Below are 23,338 nucleotides of genomic sequence, written 5' to 3'. Positions count from 1 at the left end.
AAGGGAATCTGCAGCTTCTGTTCTCTGCTGTTTTCCAGTAAACTTCTCTTCTGAATTGGCAAAAGAAATTTAGTTACTGCTTGTTTTGCCTAACCCAGATCTAGCCCTGGATAAAGCAGCACAACCCTCAAGCCTGCACTGATTCCTAAAACTACACACATTCCATTGCAAAATGATCTAGTGATCATTCTACCTAGCAATGCATTACATTTATAATTTGTTAAAATTCTAAGGCTATTGTGACAGTACTTTGATAGTACTGATGTGTAGTGATGAACAATACTCTTGTAACATTTAAATTCTTTAGCACTCTTCAAACACTCAAAAAACCAAAGGACATTAATTGTGTAGGCATTGCTTTAAGCTTAAAAACCTTTTTATGCAAGAAATTAAGTCTTCATCAAGAAAATAACTGTTGAAATCTTAATACCTCTCAATGACAGCCACATTTGAAGAGCAATTTTATAGCATAATGATCCTTGTTGCATAATTTGGACAGACTTTTGTTCTCATTTTAATTTCCCATACACTGCTTGCTTTACCATCTCTCCTTCCCACACTGATTAAAAGGGAGAGATCAAAAGTCAGAAGAGAAAAAACACCAAGTTTGGGCCTGGAGTTAAACTTCTAAAGGCTTCAGCCCATCTCCTACTTCAGACATGCTATGGCATATCTGACTAAAGCATTGGGTGCCTCATGGGAGACTTGGGCAGCTGCATTCCTCCTGAGACCCCACTGCAGACACAAGCCCAACAGAGCAACTTTAAACCCCCCCTCACCTTCCACCCAGGACTAGAATATCTAAACTTCCCGTTATTTGATTTCTATCTTCTTGAGACATCTAAAATATGAACCTAGCCAAATGATATGCCAGAAGAGGCACTTTTCTTTCTATTTTACCTCATATTGAAGGTTGTCTGAAACTAGAAAAGAAATAGAAAGATTAGAAATTAGTTCCTTATTCCAAACCTTGCTCCAATGATCTGATTTGTTACTTACTTCTGAAAGTAAGTCTATAGGACTGGGTAAACTATAAAATGGAGTTTCAGATTCTTGCTTTATTATCAGCTGGAGGAGAGGTTTAAATCCATCTTTTATACATTTCATAACAGTTACAGACTTTTCCAAGGAATGCTAACATAAGTGCAGGCTGAACAACATGAAAAGATGACAACGGGGAACTGGAGTAAATAATTCCTCATTAAGAGAGAAAGCCAGGAAGAGACAAGAACAAGTAAGGATGTTCAGAATGAAGTGCACTAACAGTCAGACTCTGAGGACATCAGGGATTGAACCTCCTTTGTGCAGCTACTTCTCAGAGTTTCTCCTGAATTATACAGCCTGGCTTTCTCCTCACATGGTCTTTACTTTTCATAATCTGCCCTTATGGTCTTTCTTCCCTCAACTTGTCTGTTGAAGAAGTAAGACAAAAGAAGTCCTTGTACTGCTAGAACATGGGATACTTACACTTCCTCCCACTGAGTTCTGAGTTTGTTCAGGGAGGGGGCACTTTGGAGTAGTGCCCCCTAGTAGTTCCCCTTCATACTCCTCATGTTACCCTGCTCTTTGGTTTTGCTTCCTCTGGCTGATTTTCTGGTTGATTTGACCACTAACTCTTCTGAGTGGTTACTCAGAGAAATGAGTTTATTAGTATGCATTTAACTTCTCTTTCAAAGCTATCATTTCTGTAGTAACTTCCAAAATTCACAAAATACCACACTAAATGTAGATGCTCGAGTTTTGGGGTTTTTTTCCAAAATATAAACATATACTTATATATGAATAATGAAAAAATTGTCTGTGTGTGGATGCAAACATTAATGTATAACAAGCAAAATGGAGTGTAAGCCTGGCCCACCTGATGATGAAAGAGAACTGTGTAATTTACTTCACTCAGGACAGGACTTCACTAATAGCTGCATAAAATTACAGCTATTTAAAATTCCAGAAGCTTGGCATGTCAATTCTGAGACAATTTGGGGCAGGGGGAGGATGAGGGGAAGATGTCTGTCCTAGTTTAGGGCAAATTTTTGGGAAGAAATTTCTGAAGTGGTCTCCTCTAGAAAGCAAATTCAAGTGGCCCCTCCCCCTAGCGTTTTGGGACAGATTTCCTTGGAGAAAAGTGGAAAATACTGTTTATTTAACAAACAAAGTACTCACAAACATGGAAAAATGAATAACATTAAACAATGGAACCTCTCCTTGTTCTGAAGAGATGGCAAATTCAGGAAGTCCTTGTTGTGGGCTGCAGCTCTGCTCACCCAGTCTGTTATCAGTCCCTCCCGTGCTGGGAATTGCCGTGTCCTGGGCCCCTGTGGGCCACAGGTGTGAGCTCCCAGTGTTTTTCTGGGGTTTCGGTCCAGAGCAGGTTTGAACAGCTCCAGGAAAAAAGACACAGTCTTGGGAAAACTTTCCTTGCTGCAACTAATGAGGAAAAGCAGCGAAAAACAAAGAAAAACTCCCTTTCTCTCTCGCTGTCTGTGCTGCAGACAACACAGAGAGAGAGAGAGCTGAAGCTCCTGTTTTTATGTTTTTAAACACAGTCGTTCCACCACTTCTCCTTCTCCCCCTTTCACTCCCAGATCTACTTTAAAAGCACAGAACTCAACATCTAGCATAAGCAGAATGGACAATTGGGGATACAAGCACCATACAGTCACGCCAGGACAATGCCAAATAGCTGTTTATTTTCCCTAACTCCATTTCAAATGGGTGTTATAGATTTGAGTTGGGATGCTACAACTGGTAATTTTTCCTGCTTCAGTATCTACCTGCAAATAAAAGAGAAACATGCCAAAAGAATATTTAAATATTTGACAAATGGTGTTAACAAAATTTGGATAATACTGTCACTTTAAATATCTCCTGCAAAAGGTAAAAAAAATATCCACACCACTTTTTTAAATAAAAATAATGCAGTACATACTACCACAACCTCTTAAGTGAATACTAAACAGAAAATACTCAATATGAAAAGTTCTGATATATTTATCCAGTCACAGCTCCCCCTTGTGTAATTCACCATTACTACAAAATACTAAGTTGGAATAGAGATTGTTTAAATTAAATTTTATGGTAGCTATTTACTTGATTCCTTTACTTTTATTTTTCTCATATTTAGAGAAATTTAGCGATATTTTAGGGTTGAAACTTTGTATTTTCATGCCATTTTAATGCCAGGGTGTTTCAATGCCAGGACAGATAATAATACTTACAGTAAGGTTACATTAAAACCACATTTAGAGGAATATTACTTTTGTACAATGACGTGATTTTGACATCCATAATCAAAATCATGGGGGTTTACTTAAGAAAATTTGTATCCAATCTGCTTTTTATTACTGCTGCTAAGTCTTTCTTCTATATAATTTGTAAGAGGGTTTACATTTCACTGACATTTGGAAAAATTCTAGCTATTCTCTGGTTATTCTCTAGCTTTTTTGTCCCTAAGTGCTCAGAGCCCTGTAATGATCTTGTTATCATTCCGTGTCTAAGCTTTGTGGTAATTTTAGTCTTTCTCTCAGTGAGGTAAGACTCACTTTAAAGCTAGTAACAAAACACTTGTAAAGGAAAAGCTGGAAAGCTTATTTTTTTGTACAGTGCTTTTTTCTGACTACACAGAAAGACTGCATTTGGTTAACTGTAGTGCAGTTGGCACTTGAAGAGTTACTTTGGAATAGGAAAAAACCCAAAAAACCAACAAACAAAACCCCCAAAAAACCAATCCAAAAAACACCAAAGAAAAAAGGAAGCAGTTCTTCCTATAATAACAGGGTGCAAAGCCCGGAATGACTCTGCTGCAGGAGGTGTCTGAGTTCACTGTATGCAACAGGCAAGGGAACCCAAATGTATGAAGTACAAGCCAAACTTGGTGCTAGTGGTTCAAGTGTCACTTAAATTGTGGAGTGTGACTTTGTCAGCAGAAATTGATGGAAGTAATGGATCACCTCGGGCAGACCTGCACAGAGCCCACGTAACGCAGGGGGAAAGCAAAGACAATGACGGGAGCAGATGGGAAGAACCTCGACATTTTCTCGGTGCTGATAACTGGCATTCCCTGGCCATCAGGTGTGGTGGAAGTCCAAATGCAGTCTTTCTGTGTAGTCAGAAAAAAACACTGTACCAAGAATAAGCTTTCCAGCTTTTCCTTCACAGTTTATCCCCCAAACTGCGGTGGGCAGCTGTTTTTGAAGCTCATTTTTGGAGAAAGAGACACTTGTCTCCAAGTGACCAACCAACTGAACCATTCCCAAACTCGGCACCGCCGAGGTCGTGGGGGCAAGGGGCGAGGACGTGTGCGGGATGAAGCAGACGTGGGGACGGACGAACGAGAGCCTCGGTGGGGACGGAGGGCTGAGGGCGCACCCACTGCCCGCCCCTCCAGGCCCTTAGGCATCCGTCGCGATCGCCGGCGAGCGGCGCGCGGGGCCTTGGCTGTGTAGGCTCCGAGGCGGCGCACGGAGGCAGGCACGGCGGGCAGCCCTGCGTGGCCGTTGGGCGGCGGGGTCCTCATTTCGAACGGCGAGCGGCCCAATGAGAGGCGCGGGCGGGGCCGCGCGCTGGGTTTGAGCTGGGCGGTGAGCGTGGCTGCTATGGCGCCCGCCGGGGTCTGAGGGGCCGGGCTGGGGGGACAGAGGGTGGGGGGGCCGCAGGGATGGCGGAGCAGAGGCGGAGGCTGGTGCGGTTAGCGGTGCTGGAGGAGCTCCGGGCTTCGTACGGGATCAAGGTGAAGAGCGGAAGCTGCCTGGCGGCGGCCAAGGCACCGGGAGCTGCAGCGGCGGAGGTGAGCGGGGCGGGGGAGCTCCGCGGGCTCCGCTTCCCGGCGGCAGAGCAGAGCAGAGCCAAAGCTCCCACGGGTCCAGGGGCTGCTCCTGTCCCGGGAGCGCTGGTTCCGGCAGCAGTGTCGTTCCCGTAATGCAGCGGCTCCTGCCAGCCCCCAACAGGGCATCACTTCCTGTAATGGGAAAAGAGCTTTTTTCCCCTTTCCTGCAGCTTGTTCCAGGTGGCCATTGTAGAGCCGTGTTATGATTCAGGAAGGCAGTGGCTCCCGCCCCCGGCAGTTTGGCAGGCCAGATGGCGAAGGAGATGTGTTCCTCTTTTGTCCGCGGGCTTGCTGGCCGCTGAAACACCCGCGGTCGCCTCTGATCCGTGCGAGAGCTTTTTGTGCTTCACTGTGACTGATGTCACTCACCACGGAATTCAAATCTTAGTAATTGTATTATTTCTTGGAATATAGCTGTGGTGTTGTTTCTAAAAGCTCTGTGTCTTCTACTTGATTTCTTAGATTTTTGGATTTTTTGAAGAGCTTTATTTGCATGGTTTCTTAGTATAAGGCATGACTAAGTAATTTGGCACAGACAGCTCTTGCCTTACTTTCCCAGTGATCCAGGAATGAAATCTCTCCCATTACCTTAAATATCAGGTTTGAATTTGATGAAGGAAGGGTTTTCTGTCTCGTGACTGTTATTTAAAACTGACGTATTATAATGGATGCCAGCACTGAGTTCCATTAGAGAATATTGATCTTCTGGGAAACTCTTTAATTTATAAAATGTGGACCATGGTCAAGTCCTAAACAAGATCACTGTGCAACTGGTATGGCACAGAGCTGAACATCCTCAGACTGAGCTTTCTGTAAGGCTGAGAAGACATTACACAATGCTGCAGTAATCCTTGGTCAATATAAACTAAAGAAGTTGGGAAGACTTGCTTGAGGTGGATTGTTTGGAAAGGGAGAAAGCAAGAGTAAAGTTAGAATTAGTTTTCTTCCCCCTCCCCTGTCAGTATCAAACATGGTTATAGACTCTTCTTTCTTTTTCCATTTGAAGGGAAGGTAATAAGAACTGTGAGCAATATATGTATGTCTTGATAAAAGATGTCTTTGTTGCTGTCTGTAGTGCCTAAATTGTATGCAAGGAAGAAAATGTGTAGTTAACTACTGAGCAAGGTAGGAAAAGCTGCAGAATAACATTTGTTTTGCCAAGGGATGTCTTATTTCTGTTACAAGGGAACAGACATAATTTTATTAGCTTTATTATTTATTAAGAAGCAATTAAATCACAACTTCTGATACTTCAAACAAAACCTAGTGAGGTAAGCATGTCAGTTAGGAATTCTCAATGCTGAATTCCAAACCACTGGAATTTTCTAGTATGTAATCTTGTACATACAGAAAAAATGTTCTCTTGGAATTAATTTTCTTTTTATAGCTTTGGTAGCAACCTGGAACACAATGACAGATGTGTTGCTTCTCTTTCCTGACTCTGTTATGTTTGTTTTCTGTAGGACAGATTAGATTGGGTCCAATGGGTTAGTTACTGATTAACTGTTTTCCTGACATGCACAGCAGTTGAATTTCAGCTATGAGTGACTAACAGTTTGCATTCAGCTCTAAGAACAAGTTGGGCATAATCCCAGTCCTCTTCTGGTTGGGAGAGGGACTGGCTTGCATGTTCTGTAAACATGGATATAAGCAAATAAAGTAGAAGTTCTAGGATGTAGAAGTTGTTGATGATGTGGGTGAACATCAGTAGTAATGACTGATGAGATTTACTCATTTTCTTATATGTAACATCCTCTAATGTCTTGCTATAAGGCAGTAGAGACCAGATTTTTAAGAACAAGTACTAAATATGAGGTATAGAACAGTTGTCTAGATCGTTCTGTTGAGTTGAATCCTTCCTAAAAGAGCAATCTTATTTATTAAAAAAAGTTATTTTAATTGTCTTATGTTGATTTTTAGGAAAATAAGATATAGTCAATTTGAAAAACTAAGGTGAGATTCCCAAGCAATCTGGTTAATATCCTACTGATTTGTGCCTCTTACAAGAAAACTAATTTATTGTAAAATAAGAAGTGTAAAACATACTGCAGAAAAGCTTTCTACTCTTTCACAATCACCTAGGGTGTTACCTGCCACTAGAATCAGTTTTAGATCTCTGGAGATGACAGTGCTTTTCCAGACAATACCTTTTGTCTGTCTTATCTGAAAGAGTTTGTTTTTTGTCCTAACTACCTTTATGTCTACTTGTGCAATGTGTGCTTCTTTGCAACATGTGGTTGATTACTATTTCAACTTTTGAATGACATTATTTGAATTTTGTATTTCAGGGTAAAATCTTTGGAATATCTTTTCATGCGTTGCCACAATCACTTGTGCCAGAATATGGTTATATTCCAAGGTAAAATAACAATGTATTTTTAGATTTTGTGCTTATTTCGCTCTCTTTATGGTATTGAACCCTTGTCAGAAGAAGGAATGTAATATTTGTTCCATGCCTGCTAGAGCTTCTGGGGGTTATAAGAATAGTTCCACATGGAAAAGGAGGGATGCAGAAGTTAGAGGGAATTCAGAGCTCTTACACAGTTGTATTTCTTTGTACTCTTGTCATTTGGGGAATTATTCTATATACTAAGTTTAACAAAAAATGATGAAATAGTTTTTGTGGAAAGACCCCAGACTTTATTCTGAGCATCAAAACTGTTACTGTTCTTTTCTCAGCTTTCTCGTTGATACATGTGAATATTTGGAAGAACATGTTCATACTGAGGGACTCTTCAGAAAGTCTGGATCTCTTGTTCGCTTAAAAGCTTTGAAGGTATTCTCTAAAGCTGCTCTTTTTTTCTTAATAAACTGCATTTTCACTTGGGCATGTTCTAATTTTTGGACCCTTTTCAGTCATATTCAAGTTCTAATACTGGAAGTAGATTGGTAACATTGCCTGCTTTAGAAATGATAGGAGATCTAGTCCAGAAGCTGGCAGGCTTTGTCTTTTTTTGTCTTTTAAATATTTTGCCTTCCAGGTGATGAGAATATTTTGGCACCGAACAAACTCATTAGAATTTGTGCACACTGGATGAAATGAGGATATTTGCTTAGCAATGTTCTCCTGGTGGAGGGAAGATGGGAAGCCTCTAAATTAATACATATGATCTGACAACCTTGCCTGTGTCTCATCGTCCATAATGTAGTTGAGTAAAACATGGGAAGGCTGAAACTAACAGTGTGGAAGATATGTCTGTTGTGACAAGGGCTCTAGAGCATTACTGCTCAAATTTAGAAATCTGACAATATGCTGAAGACTTTAAATCATGTTTCTTATGGAAAATTTCAGAGCAAACTGGATCAAGGTGAAAACTGCCTCTCAGCTGCACTGCCATGTGATGTTGCAGGGCTTCTCAAACAGTTCTTTAGAGAGCTGCCAGAACCCATCCTTCCACCTCACCTGCAGGAAGGCCTATTCAAAGCTCAGCAGCTTGGAAATGAGAAGAAAACTGCAACCGTGTTGCTCTCCTGTTTGATGGCTGACAGAACAATTGCAGCTTTGAGATACTTTTTCAACTTTCTGAGAACTGTGTCCTTAAGGTCAGTGTAAAGGCTGTAAACATCTCTGAATTCCCTTAACTGCTTCTCTGTCCAGGCAAGTGCTGTAACATTCTGTCAGTGGTTTGCCATTTTAAACTTTCATATGTGCAGATATTTACTTAATTCAGTCATAGTCTTTTATTTCATAAATCCAAGGTTTTCTTTATGAAAACTTAATTAACTGGAGACTTGACTTTATTCAAACTTTGTTCAGCAGAATTACCATGATTTGATACCTTGCATTCCCGAAAATTGAGAGGAATCTATAACTTCTTGATTTCAGTAACATAGTTGTTCAATTATCTGGCTTGGAAGGCATATATCTATACATTAATCTTGTTGTATAAGCACTCCAGTGAATGAGTCTATTTTTTTAACTGCATTTGTCTTATTTGGTCTTTTCTTTCTCACTGTTTATATTATCCAATAATTTGAATTTAAAAAACCTTTTCTTGTTAAGATCCAATGAAAACAGAATGGATAGCAGTAATCTGGCAGTGATTTTTGCTCCCAACCTCTTGCACTCGAATGAAAATGAAAAGATGTCCACTAGTACAGAAAAAAAAATTCGCTTGCAAGCTGCTGTTGTGGAAACGCTTATTGACCATGCGGCGGAAATTGGTAAGATGATAAATGCTTATCAACGTGTCTCAGTGCACCAACCTGTGTGCAGCTTTTCTTTTCAACTTTTAAGAATCATTAAAATAAAGTATTTCTTAACTATTCCAGGACAAGTACCAGAATTTATCTTGGAAAAGATTCCTTCAATGTTGGGTGTTGATGTCTTTCAATCTACTCCCTCACTGTGGAGCCAGGAGGACAGTGAAAATGAATCTCCCAGTGAATGTAAGAGGAGGAGGCACCGAAGTGTTGGGGGTAGGTATGTTTTGTGAAACTTTCAAAGCAGAAACAGAATTTAGACTTCAGGTAGTCTGACCCTAAGCACTTGCTTCTTCCACAAGCAGAACAGATGCCTTCAAAACTGGTTGGGTTGGATTTGAAAAATGTATATAGGACTTCAGTAATCACATTATTGTATATTTACGCAGAGTTTTCTTCTGTTGTCCATTAAAGAAGCTATTTTGGATTGGTATAGTCAAATTAATATTTTGGCTTTTTTTGAGTCAACTTCAGATCCTGTTGCAGAAGGCTATAGGGTTGGTTTGTTGTTGTTGCTAATTTTGAAATGGTACTTTAGTGTAGACTTAGAGAAGTCAGGTCATGAGAAATTAGGGATGCAAATGGCAAATGTGTTTTGAATTAGAGTAGCTAATTTGTTTTGAAGTGTAAATCTGAATTGGGTATTGTTGGATACTGTGTGCTCTGGTATCATGGATCTGGGATTTTGGGTGAGGTTTTTTCAGCTTTCAACAGGGTTGAGTTGGGTTTTTTGCTAAATATGGGCAATCAAATGGTCCATTCTTAGTTCTGCACTCTCTTAGAGGAAATACTATGGAACATGTATGCTTGACTTCATTCAAATCCACTGTGAAGGGATCTTTTATGTATTGCTGTAAAAATATAAGTATTTATTTAGCTCATGTAACCTGACAGTAGTTGAAATTAAGACTGTATGTTATGCCATGGCATGGTTTTTTTGTGTATTGTGCTTCTTTGCTCTGTTTGTTTGTTTGTTGGGTTTTTTGTTTGGTTCTTTTTAAATAATTTTTATTTTAAGGAAAATAGATTTTTCAGCTATTGTGAAAGCAATAAAAACTATGTTGGTGGGAAGATCTGGGTTATGATATTCTGTACATAAAACAACATTTAAACTGATTTACTTTCTTTCTCCCTAAAAAAAAAATATGAGTTAGGTGTGAGTTGAAAATAGAGCAAGACAGGCTTCACATTTAAATTTGATTGCTCGGTGTGTCTTGCATTTCAGATATTGTTAGTGGAGCATTGAATAAATTTAAATCTAACAGAACCCCCTCCACTACACCTCAACAAGACAGCAGCGGTAGGTACTGGTGTATTTGTACTGAGTAAAGCCCATGCAGTATCTTCTGGATTTGTTAACTATATTCAATAATATTTTAACTAAAGAATTAGAACTTAGTTGAAGGCAAGTGATTAAATTTAAATTGTTTAAAATGGAATATAGTTACATATTTATTGAGGATACTGCATTTACTACATTAATTCTTGGAGCAGCTACAATCACTGCAGTAGTGGCTATGTGGTTTAGCTCTGTGGGGATTACCCAACCAAAATTGTGCTTTTTAGCTAATAAACCACTACAGCCTCAGTGCAGTAGTGCAGTACTTTATCATCCCTGGAATGAATCTACCAGGACTAAAACTCGTTCACACTTACTGTCTCTGAAGCTTTCGGCAGATGACTATACATTTACTTCCTCCTAATGCCTATACTGTTTTATTGATCTGTGGGTTTGGATTTTCCTGTCTGGTACCTTAAACTTGCAAAAAACCCAACAAAATAAAAAATCCAACCCTAAGCTATACTGATTGCTTTGCATGTTCAAAATGCATGCACTTTGGCTAAGCTTTTTTCAGAGTTAAAAAAACCCAAAATAACTATTTACTAAACTCTCCAACTTTTAAGCTATTACTGCAAATTTGATTTTCTTAATTTCAGTCCTTTCGTCAGCGACTCCGGTGGTTCTTACTCCAAGTACCAAGAGGAAACTTCCAACTGATTGCTCTCAGGGCTTGTCCAGCAAGAAGAGACGCTCTTTTAAGCACAATTTTGCATTTGAGTTTTTACCAAGTAGCATATTTAACAGCAGCTCAACACCAGCATCAGGTACAGTGCTGTTACTTTTTCATTGCTGCTTGAAGTGACTCTTGGTGGCTCTTAATTTAAGAGTGGAGCCGTTTGTTCTTGTTAGACAGTCATTGATGCTCATTGCTGAAGTATTCCTTGCACTACTTCCCCATCTTGGTAAATAGTGTATGTTTATGTTCATTGGTAAGTCATGTTACATGGACTGAGCGAAAGCCAAATTCTCTTGCTTGTGTTTTTGTTCTGTTAATCTCTCATACTTGCGATCCTGATGCCCTTTTACCTTTTTTACTCTCTATCATCACTCAGGATATACTTTTCTTTCTTGGTGCACAAATCCATGAAGACTGCCTATGCTTCCAACCTTTTGGAAGTTGTAGCCTTTTGTCCCCTAAATGCTTAAACAGCTGATCCTAGCTCTATGAGAAATGTAATTGTTGCTTTTATAAAGCTTCTTTCTTGTGTCCTATCACCTCTTGTTTTTCCTCTAGATGCTACATCTCAAAACTCTAGAGAAAATTTTGCTTTTGTTTGACAATGCTTTAGTACCACTTTATTCTACTAGAGTGCTTCCAACAATCAGGCTATTCTGAGAATCCTGTTTTATTTTATTTCATTCTTTAAAGTTCTGCCAACTGAAGTTAGAGTGGAAGGATATTTCTAGATTGGCTGTTTTGCTTGATTTCCCCCCCTCCAATGAGTGTTGTAAAGCTTAGTGCTTTTCTTATTAAATCATTTCATGTTCTCCATGTTTCTATGGATAAACAAACAAAAGCAATGGCATTTTATAAGATAGCGGTGATGCAGGAGTTTCATAAAATATCCGGTAGTAGAAAAACCAACTCTTTTCTTCATTGTTACTTCAGCTGTTCTGGCTAGGTGTGTAAAAAAAAAAAAAAATGCACACCTCAAATAATAATGAGGCTAAGTCTAATTTTTCTTTGTGAGCTCTTAAATTTGAGGAATTGATCTGATGATAATACTGTGGAAACTTATTTGAGGTAGTGATATCTGTAGCCTGCAATTAATTGCATTCCAGCCACTTTTATGGATGCTACAAGCAACAGCTTTGTTTAATTTTAAGGTGGAAATGCAAGTAATTTCAAGCCAGCACTCTACAAAATAAGCAAAAAAATTGTCCTGTTTAAAAACCTGTTCTTTATTGTGTTAACTTGTAAGTCTTTATCTGAAAAAAATGTGTCTATTTTAAGTTCATATAAATACAATTTTGTCCCTGTAGTTCAGTTTGAAGCAAGTCCTTGTGTGTGTCTTGAGTCATCACAAACCTCACTGTCTCCTTCAAGCATGGGTGAAAATCATGTGTCCAGTACAGGGACTAGAAGAAGTAAAAGACTTGCAAGCAAAAAACTATACAGGTAATTAACTCTCAAAACCTAAAGATAAATTGGAAAGGTGTGTCTATACCCCTTGAATAATGACCTCAATCTGTCTCTAAAAATACTGGTTTTGGTAAATTTTTATAGTAGTCTTATAACCACCAGATCTTCTGATGTTGTGCAATTGAGCTCAAAACAAAATAAGATCTGGTATTGCAGCTTTCTGTGCCTGTTAAAGAAAGGTGGGCAAGAAGGCAATAAAATAAGTAAAACAGAAGCAAATAACTGTGAATAAATGTTAGGGTGTTTTCTTTGTCCTCCTAAAGAGTTTATGTCCCTTCTTCCCTTGTGTCCCTCCAGGGCTGAATCAGGAAAGACAGGTTGTTTTTCTCCAAAAATAAGCCGAAAAGAAATGGTTCGTAGGTCTTTACGCTTGAAATTTGGTTTGGGGAAAAGCAACAGAGAAGTGGTAAGTACCTAGTCGTATCATTAGACTGTAGATTTTAATTCACAGTTTGGGGCATTGCTTTTCAGGAGCAGGAAGGATGTATTTAGTAATGGAGGGATCCCTGCTTGCTGTCAAGTACAAGAAGCTTGAGGTTTATTTGCGTAGCAGTAACAGATCGGCTTGTACTGTGTTTGACTGGCATGGGGCAAGACACTGAGGGAGGGAGCAGCTGCCCTGAATTGACCAAGGAGCAATTCCTTGCCATGTAATATTAAGCTCACCAGTAAAAATGGGATGGGGATAATTTGTGGAAAGTAGCTGCTGCTCAGAGGCTTACTGAGAACTAGCCTGACTGTTGTAAGTGATGACCTTTGCATCCTGTGTGGGTTTGGGTTTTTTTGTCTGTGGTGTTTGTGTGTCCCTTTTCATCTTTCCAATTCTCTCCCTCATCCTGTTGGGGAATGGGGAAAATGAGCATGTGGCTGGATGGGAGCTTGCCTGCTTGTTGGGATCAACCCACCACGCTTGTGATCAGCGTGTCTCAGAGTTCTGAGTGTCTGACATGGCAGAGCTTGTGCTCATTCACTCTGTTCACAGTGTGATTGAGTCTGCCTGACTGCAGGGAGGCCGTTCCCCTTCTGGGTCTGCAGAGAGGAAGTATGGCCAAGAAAAGCCTGCTGTGGCTGATTTGTGTAGCGCTTTCCTGAAGTTTCGTCTGTAAATGAGATTCCAAATTACAAGTTTCTATAAAGCAATTAACACTTTTTGTTTGTTCAAGAATATTGTATCAGGATGTGCAGCGGGCAATAGATCAGAAAATATTGGAAGGCGTCTTGCAAGTCAGCAAGGTTTGGAAAGCAGAACTGAATGTGCAAGAAGAGATGTACTCTTCAGCCCATATGTCAATGAAAAATTCCCTAAGAAAGGTGATTGCCTAACCAAATATATTAGATGGGGAAAACTATTTTTATTTTGCAAAAGCAACTTTATGGATAAAAGTATAAAAGCAGTTGGATTAAAAGTATGCTTCTAGCTAAGTCAAAAGTGACTTATATGTTAATGGCTTCTTGGGAAAAATAATTGATTTAGAACAAGCTTGTGTTTCTAATGTATTTTAGTAGCTCTCTTAGTTAAACAAGAGAGATGCACTATTTCATTTAATATTATAACCTTTTTTTACATTTCTGAAGTTTAAGGGCATAATAACATCTTTAAATTCAGTGCTGCTTTGCTAATTATTTTTCAGTAAGAATTTTGTCTATAGTTATTAAAATGACAATAAATTATTCCTAAACACTGTGGTATTTATTTTAAGGTTCAAGGAATGTAAGCAAGTCAGAAGAAAACTTGCTAACTCCAAAATGTCACAATAAAGTAGTTCACCGAATGTCATGGAATAGTCCTGCTCTTACGGATTCTCAGGTGGTCAGCAAGAATGAGCAAATTCTGCCTGGACACTCTGAAATGGGAGCCAGCTCTCCAGAATCTGTTTTGATATTTGGAAAGCCACCAGTTATTCCAGATGAATTCAAATCTGCAACTGTAAGCAAAGAAGACAGCAACTTGGAACTTGTGCTGTGTGAAGATGAAAGTAATTCAACTACAGAAACATTACTGAAAGTTAAGCAAGCCTTCTCTGCATCTGGGAGTATTCTTCACAATTTGATAGGTGATAAGAAATCATCCCTCTCAGTTGTAGCAAGTGAAATATTAAATGAAACTCCATGTCCTTCAGGGCTCAGTTCTGCAAAAGAATTGTTAGTGGAAGAAATTTCTGAAAATCTAGCAAATGTAAAATCCAGAGAGCTGTTGCACCCATTTAATCCATCTTCTGCTGCTGATAAACAGCAATTAAAAAAAGAGGAATTTGATGTTTTGGAGAAAAGACACTTCAAAACTTCTATTGAGATTGAACTTCAGGTCCCAAAACCAGATAAAGTAAAAGAACTTCCTATGCCTCAAGTACTAGCCAAGGAAGATAAGTTTACTGTTGAGAACAGTTCAACAAAAGATGACTTACACAAATCAGATTTCCCTGGAAGAAAAGAGGAAATAGAATTAATACACTCAGAAACAGCTGAAAACTGTACAGTAAAGTGCTGTAATTTGGAAGAGGGTACTCCTAAACCTTCTTTGGCAGGACAGCTGCCTACTTCACAGTTGCCTAAATCTCAAAAAGAAATGAGTAACCAATACTTGAAAGCTGAAAATTCAGGTAAAGTTTTAACTAAAACATCAACTGTTTCTGACCATGGGAAGGTTTCTGACCACATACAGTGGTTCAACCAGCTTTCATTACATGATCCAAATTCTGCAAGCAAAACAAATCCGCCCCTGAAGTTTCAACGTACTCCAGTTAGACAGTCTGTAAGAAGAATTAATTCCCTTTTGGAGGCTAACAGACAATCTGTAAGCTCTCACACGGTTAAATCAAGTGATGTTGGTTCACCACTTGTTAAATCTTTGAGCTATGATTCTGCCTTATTCCCCTGCACAGCAAAGCCCTCAAAGAATTCCACGCTTTTGCCGCGCAGGAGTGAAAGCACACGTGACCAAGTTTCTGTAGCTTGTAAGCAGCTAGACTTAGCATCTAAATCATGTTACAGGCCATTAAATCCATCAGACAAGCCTGATGTTTCTGTCAGAACTGTTGGAATCCATGAACAAAAAGCAACTGTTCATCCATCAAAGTCTGTTCTAGAAGATCTAACCAATCATGAAATGGTTAAATCCAGTTTGAAAGTTAATGCAAATATAGGTGTTCCAGGTGCTGTCCCAGAAAAATCTGTGATTGCAAGAAGTGCTTCAGGAAAAGAAAGAGTTCGTTACAGAGGCTCTCCAAAGAATCCAATATCTGAAGTAAAACTGCTACCAACTGCAAAGCCAGTAGACTTATAAGATCAAATATGATGGCTAAATGGGTTCTTTGTAACTTGGTTAACCTTTGGAAAAATCTAAATCTGTATGTTATTTTCCTAGTTCTTTTTATTTGTAATACTTCATCTGTTTTAAATGAATGAGTTGTGAAGATGTACAAATAGCAATTTGTTTCATGTTGAGGTTTTCTTCATTAACTGAAACTTCTGTAAATGCTAGTCAGTTCAACTAAATGAATTTGACTTCTAAAACAAAAATAATCTGTTAGTCTGTAAATAATCTAACACAAATATTTGTGTTAGATCTCAGGTTTTGATTATCTCAGCATCTAAAAATATCCTGCATCTTCCAAAACTTCTTGCAGTATTTAGATTAAGTATCAAGTTCAAAAACAATTTCTCAAATATTTAAAACAAATTAAACAGGCATATAAAAGGAAGTGTTTTGATGCTGAGTATTAGTAGTTAAATTTATGTACTTTTTTAGTTTTAAGTGTATTGTAGCACTCCTTGATACTACTAAGTTGGACCTGGTGTGAGCTCTATTTGTTTTGACACAATGTGTTTTTTTTGGGTTTTTTTTTTTTGGCTGGAGTAAATTGGGAGTGTATTTTACTTGTTTAGTAGGTAAATGTCAAAATGCAATCCATGCATGCACACACACTGGAGAATTATTAGAACACATGGAAAACAAATGTGCAGTTTATTCAAGAATTGAAAAGTCTTAAAACTTAATCCAGTGTTGTGTTCTGCAGTAGGTACCAAGTATTTTCAGTTATGAATAATAAAATGTTTATCTTAAGATGAGAGGGGAGTTTTAACTTATTTTTAGAGCTGTAGAATTATGTTAACTAAGTGGTGCAGAAGCCAAGTTTAGATGCTGAAATTGTTGCAAGAGATGAATGTAAGAAGCCATAGTCTGTTAAAGGTTGATTTGCACGAGCAAATGTTTACATCCTTTGGAATGAAAACTGTTTGTCTGTCATCAGTTGTAAAATTATTTGAGTAAACACTTGAAACTGTTCATTAGCCTTTTATATGTGTGAATTGCTTATTGGCAAAATGTTAGAGCTGAAGCACTGGATACTTTTGGTTTTAATAAAACCATTGTTTTTTCCCTTTTCTGAGCTTGTTCTTCTATAATGACTTGGAAAGTTCAATTATGCTGTTATATGCAGACACCAAAATTAGTAAGTCTGTAAATACTGAAGTCAGAAGTAAATCTGTTCTGGCTGTCCTTTTTGTTCATCTTAGCTACGTATTGGTAATTCTCACAACTAGCAAAAGGCATGATGCAGCATAGCTTATCAGCAGTGGTTTTCTGAGCTTCTTAAAAGGATATGTTAGTCAAAATAGTCAAAAGAAAAGTTCTTTTCCCTGTCTCCTTCCCCATGTATCCACCAACCTGCAAGTTGAATTGGGTCAGCTCAATCTGTGGCAAATTCCTGCCTCACTCTTGCTACATTGCTGTTAAATCTAATACCAGGCAGCCAGCCATGCAAAGATCTTAACCAGATTGCTTGGTGGTGTGCTTAAGAATGGGAAGCTTCAGTTTCATGAAGGAGTGAATAAGGCAGCTCACCACCATCCAAAGAGGAGGCTGCTTCTCTTGGCACCATGCTCCTCCCTACCCTGTGCCTTCAGCTGGTGCTGGCAGATCCCTCAATAGGCTGAGCAGGCACCAGAGCACCATGTTTTGAATCATCTCACTGAGGCAAGTAGGATCAGCAAAACAACTTCCAGCTGTCATGGCAAGGAGGTAGGAGATGGAAATAGGACAGAAGGAGTTAAAGGCAGTGTCAGGAAGAAAATGGGGTCTGCCTCCTGTAATAGCGAGGTGTCACACTGATTTTTGTTTAGAAGACTAAGACTTGTGATTGTCAAAGCTGCATTAGCATTCAAAATATTTGGTACATATTAATATTATCCTGTGTGGTGCAGTAAGCTACTTTTGATCATCCATGCAAGTTAGTCTTGAAACATCTAAACTTGGCTTAGGGAGAATTTGGTAGGGCCCTGACAAAGAAAGCTGTAGCAGAAAAAAAAAAATCTTAAAGTTTAAATTCTGTTTTTAGAAGTTTTGCAGAACAGTTTGGACATACAGCCCTTTATATAAAGTTGATTATGTTTTGCAGAAAGACACTAGATGCCAGCTGGAAGTCCCTACTGCTAAATCCTGCAAGTTACACCTTGCATAATGTACCAGAGACCAGCCAAAAAAAAAACACCAAAAAACCCAAAAAAAACAACACGTGCAAGTGTAGTCCATGGACTGTTGTGGTTTATGGGGTATAATTCAGAGTTTTTCTGTGGATAGCTATACTAAACTGGGATGTGATGCATTCCCCTCAGTAACAGTGAAGGTGTGATACATAAAACAACCTTTAGAAGCTACCGGTTTGCCAAGCTGTGTTAGATGAGAGACTGCATTTAGCAAGATACTTTCGTAGTTATCTTCTTGGTAACCTCCGCTCTGGATGATGTGTCTACATTTGCTTAATCTGGAGCAATTTACCTCCAAGTCCTTGGAGATGGTTGCTGTGTTGCTGCCCTGTAAACCTGCAGTTAGGTAACACTATCACCTTGTAAGTAAACCACTGATCATATTATTCTAGGGACAGAAATCACAGCAGGAAGATGGATACTCTCCCGGGAATATGCAGTATCTTATTTCTGTCACCATTAACGCATCAAAACCCTTCAGTTTCCTTTTTAGACTGTTGTGTTAAAAAGAGAGGTTTTTTTTCCCCTCCGAGCTTTGTGTCTCTGCGGGACAATGGAGCGCTCGGTCGCGGCGGCACCCGCGGGCAGCTCCCTCCCGGCCGTGGCTGCGCACGGAGGATGCGCGGCCGCGGAGCCGCCGCCCCCGCAGAGCCGCGCTGGGAGCGGGAGGTGAGCGGGGCGCTCCGGTCCGGCGGCTCCGAGCTGCTACCGAGCCGCCCGGGGGCCGGAGAGGGGAGGGGAGCACGGCCCGGCTGCCCGGGGCGCGGCGGTGCGGGCGGGCAGCGGGGATGCCCTGTGGAAAGCAGATCTTCCCTCCGCAGCGGCCGAGGGAGCGGGAGGGCTGCGGGCGGAGCGTGGTGCGGCGGGGGAGCCGCGCACAGGCGTAGCGGGGAATATTCCTAGCTTTGGCGTTTTCAGCCATTTTTGCCTCAAAAACGTTCCCAGGTGCCTTGCGCCGGAGGCTGGAGCACTGAAGCATCTTTGAAACGTCTGGCGTGAAGAAATCAGGCAGCTGTGCGTGTGTTAAGGAATCAAAGGGGAACTCGGGGGGTTTGTTTATCCAGGGGACTGGAAGTGATGCATTTCAGTTAGACTCTGATGTGACGGGGAAAGGAGCTTTAAGAAAACAAGCATTCTGATTAAAATTCAGCCTATCATAGGACCGTAAGCGGTACTTGCTTGTTGTGGGCATTTTTGTTGTTGGTTTTGTTTTTGGTGGTTTTTTTCCTAATTAAAACAACACTGTGCTGCCATTTAGTGAAAGAGATTCAAGGAAGCAAACATATTTGCTTCAGCTGGGAAAGACGATACATACGACATCGGAAGCCTTTTGTCTTAAGGTGCAAACAAAATACATCCAGGTTGTTCGGCTAATTATTGATTTTCCAGGTAATGAAAGAATAGAGCCTGGAAAACACAATTCCTGGAATGAAGAGTTCTTGGCTTTTAGACCAGAGCTTTATAAATAGCATAGTAAACATGGAGGAGGTGGAGGGGTGGATGGTGGAGTGGATGATGTATTCTTGTGAAATGAAAAAGTGGATTCGTTTTGTTAGCAATGACTGTTAATTAATGTTATGGGAAAATGCAAATCAGCATATTGATATTGCAGTTTGTTGCATAATATTTCTTTTAGAAGAGAAGAACATATCTACCCTATTCCCTCCCTGGCTTCCCCCACCCAGTTTCCAGCTGGCTGGAGTGCCCTAGAACCTGAGGTAGTAAACTGTAAAGTCCAATAGTAGGATCAGGTGTTATTTCCACCACATGTATTGGACCTTTCCCCCCCTACTATAATTTATAATCAAACTCCTTTCTTTTTGACAGGATGAAAGTGGCTGCCACTATGGTATCTACCTTGCTTTGCAACATGGTATTTCTGCTGGCATTTGGATTGGCTTCAGCTTTTAGCCACAGCCCCAGGACACCTGACAGGGTTACTGAAGCAGATATTCAGAGGCTCCTCCATGGGGTTATGGAGCAATTGGGCATTGCCAGACCCCGGGTAGAATATCCAGCACACCAGGCTACGAATCTTGTCGGTCCACAGAGCATTGAAGGTAGTTAACTTCTATTTGAGTTCTGATTATCTTTTTAGTATGCTTTAGTAATAATTAATATTTTTATAGATACAGAAAGAATATCCTGAGCTTAAAGTCATAGATGTCTTCATCATGTTGTTGCTTGATCTTTGTTTTAAAATCATCATCCATCTTACACATTCCTTAATGTAATGTTTTTGGTAGAAGTAGAGGGTTTTTTTAATGTACAGGCTTTGCAGAAAAAGTTATGTTGTCTTGGCATTGTCCTCAAAACAATTGGTTTGCTAAATTATTCCTGAATATTATGTATACATATATTACATATATTTTTGTCATGAAACAAATATTATCTGTAGAGTCCAAATTCCATGGACTTTTAGAAACATTTGCAAACCAGAAGAGATCAAGTGTTTGTGGTGCCATGTGAGATAAAGGGATAAACATTACACTGGGGGTGCTCCTCTCCCTGTGTCCACTAGTAGCACCTCAAAACTATATTGCAGGGATGAATGCTCTGGGCTCAGCTTTATTTTTTTTTTTTTTGGCCAGTACTCTGATCTCACACTGTGTAAGTCTTCCTTGGAATCAGTCTTTTATGGCTATGTAAATAATTGGAAATATCTGGCTCAAATGTTAGGATGTTGGGATAATGTTTCAGTGTGTTGCTATTTTAACAGAACAAACCAGATTTTATTTTGGCATGACAGCAAGAGGTTGAAGGTATGAAACTCCAAATATTATTGTTTATGTGTGAATATCAGAAAGGATAGAACCCCTCAACCTTCCTCTAAGAATTAAATCAGTCTGACAGTGCAGTAAGACTCCACAGTTCCTAAGTCTCTGTTCTCTATTTTATCCTCATTCTGATCTACAGGCTGTCCTAACCAAACAGATACAATTGCTTTAATGAGGCTGAGGAGAGGATTAAAGCTGAATAGGCAGATAATTTCTACCAGATAATTGCAGACCTAAGTGTATATATATATATGTTTTTCTAAGAAACTTTGATGGACACACATTTTTCTGCAAACTTAAATAACAGAGACTAAGTTTAAAGAGCATAATTTGGTCTGTACCTTCTCTCCTTTATGAATGTTCACATATAGAGAAATTGGGACGGGTGGTAGAAGTGAGTAATTTTAATTTCTATTTGCCTTTTTTCCCTAGACATCTTTTAAAAAGAGAAACCTTAGAAAATATAAGCAAATCTGAATCTCTGGCAAATATTTAATCTCAGCTGTTTGATGTTACTTTCTAATTACAGTGGTAGCAAAATCAGATGATGCATCTCTTTGTATAAGTATCAAAAGTTTTCTAGTGTTTGTTAGATTGAAGTAATGCTGGTTTTCCAGTTGTCTGTACAGTCTTCCACAAACATCAGGTTGGACAAACATTTTCTATTTCTCCATTTTTTTTTTTTTAATAAAAAAATCCATCTGTGTATGTCATAGAGTAAAACTAAAGGATGATAAATCCAGTAGCATTATCATATTTAACTTTCCCCTCTTGCTCAGATGAGGATGAGATGAGGATGACTCTTTTTTTTTTTCAAGCCTACCATGGATACTTAAGCATTTATTAAAAAATTTCTGTAAAAGCGAAACTAAAAAAAGGACACTCTTCAGAAAATACATTTAGTAGCATATGTTCTCTTTTTGAACTGATCAGATAATTTTCCTGTTGACAGATTAAAAAAAAATACGGCTTTCTTGTTGATGGATTAAAAAAAATATTACAGCTTGTTAATTGAAAGAATTTCTGCCTTTTCTTAAGTTGAAATCTATAAACATCTGGCTTTTTTTTTTTTTTAATCTACTCCTTAACTTTACATTTGTCAATTTACTGTTACTTTTGTTACTTCAGGTCAGGCTGCTATCATAGGAGTAGCTCTAGAAAAGGCCTGATAGAAAGTTGAGTGTAGTGGGAAGTTACTGTGAGGTTCAGGGAGGTGCAGAGGCAGCGTGAGCTCTCTCCCTTTGCTCGGGCTCTGCTGGGGAAGTGGAACAGGACAGATATGTGCCAGCAGTGGGGCTTTGCTGCCTGGCTCCCTGTGCTCCTGAACTGCAGCCAGCACATGGTGCAGGGCGCAGGAGCGTGGCAGGAGCCAAACAGGTCCTGCACCATAAGAGTCAAGGGGAAATGGTTTTAGGACCTGAAGGGTGTCTTGGGAACAGCTGTGTTTTGCTGGCCACTGAATAGATTTCTCTTTCTGTATATCCCCTGATTCCAAAAAGAAATAAACTCGTATAAACTAGTTCAATTTCTCTCATAATATTCACTCTCCTTGTCAATTCATCTTATCAGAAATTTATACTGGGGTCACTTAGCAGCATCTATAAAAAAGACTGGAAAACACAGAAAATCAAAATAGGAATTTTTAATGAGTAGCTGTATTTCTGTACTTATTGCTCACTTATCACTAAAATAGTATGCAAGCCTTACTGGGCTATATTCAAGGTTTCTACAGATAAGAAAGGGGTTGCATCTATGTTAAAAGAGAACAAAAGAATAAAAATAAAGAAATGCATGCAACATTTCAAAAAACACAGAAGTTATTTTTTCTGTCTGGTAGGGCATTTATGAAGTAAGAGACCACACTTTTTTTTTCTTTCCTTACATGCTTACAATTTTGTGCAATATTTAAGGTTTTGGGGTTTGGGGTTTTTTTTGTTTGATTGTGGGTTTTTTTGTTATTGTTTGATTTTCAGTTGTTTTCCTTTTTTCTGAGGACTGGGAGGGAATAAGCATATAATGTAAATTTCAGGCCTATTACACCCTGCATAGGACAACAGTAAAAATCTCACTTAAACACATGGGGGCACCAGTAGCTCATCTTGAGCAGTTTATAGCACTTAACTTCATAATTGGAAATGGGAAGTCCCATTTTGCTTTTGCAAATATCATTGCCTACCATAAATTCAGTACAACAGAAAGCCTCTTGTGTGGTTTTTTTGTTTGTGTTTGATTTAGTTGTTTTTATTTCTTAAAACCACACAGACAGAATGATTATTGGTAAAGGTGCTGGCATGACAGCCCAGAGTCTGAAGTCTTCAGTCTGCAGAAAAGGCATAATGCTGTCAACTTCAGTGGCTGCATTAAATGATGTCTCTTAAATTGTGATTGCTTGCAGGTATAAAGAAGTTTCAAAAATACAATCCTCTCAGGGAGGCTTTTGATTCTCCTGCAGAGACTCCTCATACTATTGGAAACAGGCTGGGGTTTATTTGATTATTTTGAAAGGAAATTAGTATGTTTATTGTTTTAGGAAAATGTAATTACTGTTTGTCAGATTGAGATGATAA

At 39.2% G+C, this 23,338-nt stretch overlaps 1 protein-coding gene across 4 annotated transcripts in view; it reads left to right on the top strand.

The window, feature by feature from the left end:
- The first annotated feature begins 4,654 nt into the window (after positions 1–4,654).
- LOC118686835 (neuroendocrine protein 7B2-like) overlaps positions 4,655–23,338 on the top strand; it is a 42,221-nt gene continuing 23,537 nt past the window's right edge. Inside the window, exons 1-12 of one of the 4 annotated variants that reach the window (XM_036383253.2) lie at positions 4,655–4,783; positions 7,111–7,181; positions 7,502–7,598; positions 8,115–8,365; positions 8,826–8,986; positions 9,095–9,241; positions 10,251–10,325; positions 10,964–11,131; positions 12,351–12,486; positions 12,808–12,916; positions 13,674–13,821; positions 14,211–16,893. In XM_036383253.2, the coding sequence (XP_036239146.1) occupies positions 4,655–4,783; positions 7,111–7,181; positions 7,502–7,598; positions 8,115–8,365; positions 8,826–8,986; positions 9,095–9,241; positions 10,251–10,325; positions 10,964–11,131; positions 12,351–12,486; positions 12,808–12,916; positions 13,674–13,821; positions 14,211–15,793 (3,075 nt within the window). In that variant the 3' untranslated portion in view covers positions 15,794–16,893. Of the gene's footprint in view, positions 4,784–7,110; positions 7,182–7,501; positions 7,599–8,114; positions 8,366–8,825; positions 8,987–9,094; positions 9,242–10,250; positions 10,326–10,963; positions 11,132–12,350; positions 12,487–12,807; positions 12,917–13,673; positions 13,822–14,210; positions 18,664–18,855; positions 19,009–19,821; positions 20,055–23,338 lie in introns of those variants that run through there. The other 3 variants (XM_036383254.2, XM_036383257.2, XM_036383255.2) reach the window with 3 other exon arrangements.

Source organism: Molothrus ater, chromosome 6, assembly GCF_012460135.2.
Source record: "Molothrus ater isolate BHLD 08-10-18 breed brown headed cowbird chromosome 6, BPBGC_Mater_1.1, whole genome shotgun sequence".
NCBI classification, from domain to species: domain Eukaryota; kingdom Metazoa; phylum Chordata; class Aves; order Passeriformes; family Icteridae; genus Molothrus; species Molothrus ater.
This window is presented reverse-complemented; position numbering and strand designations above follow the sequence as displayed.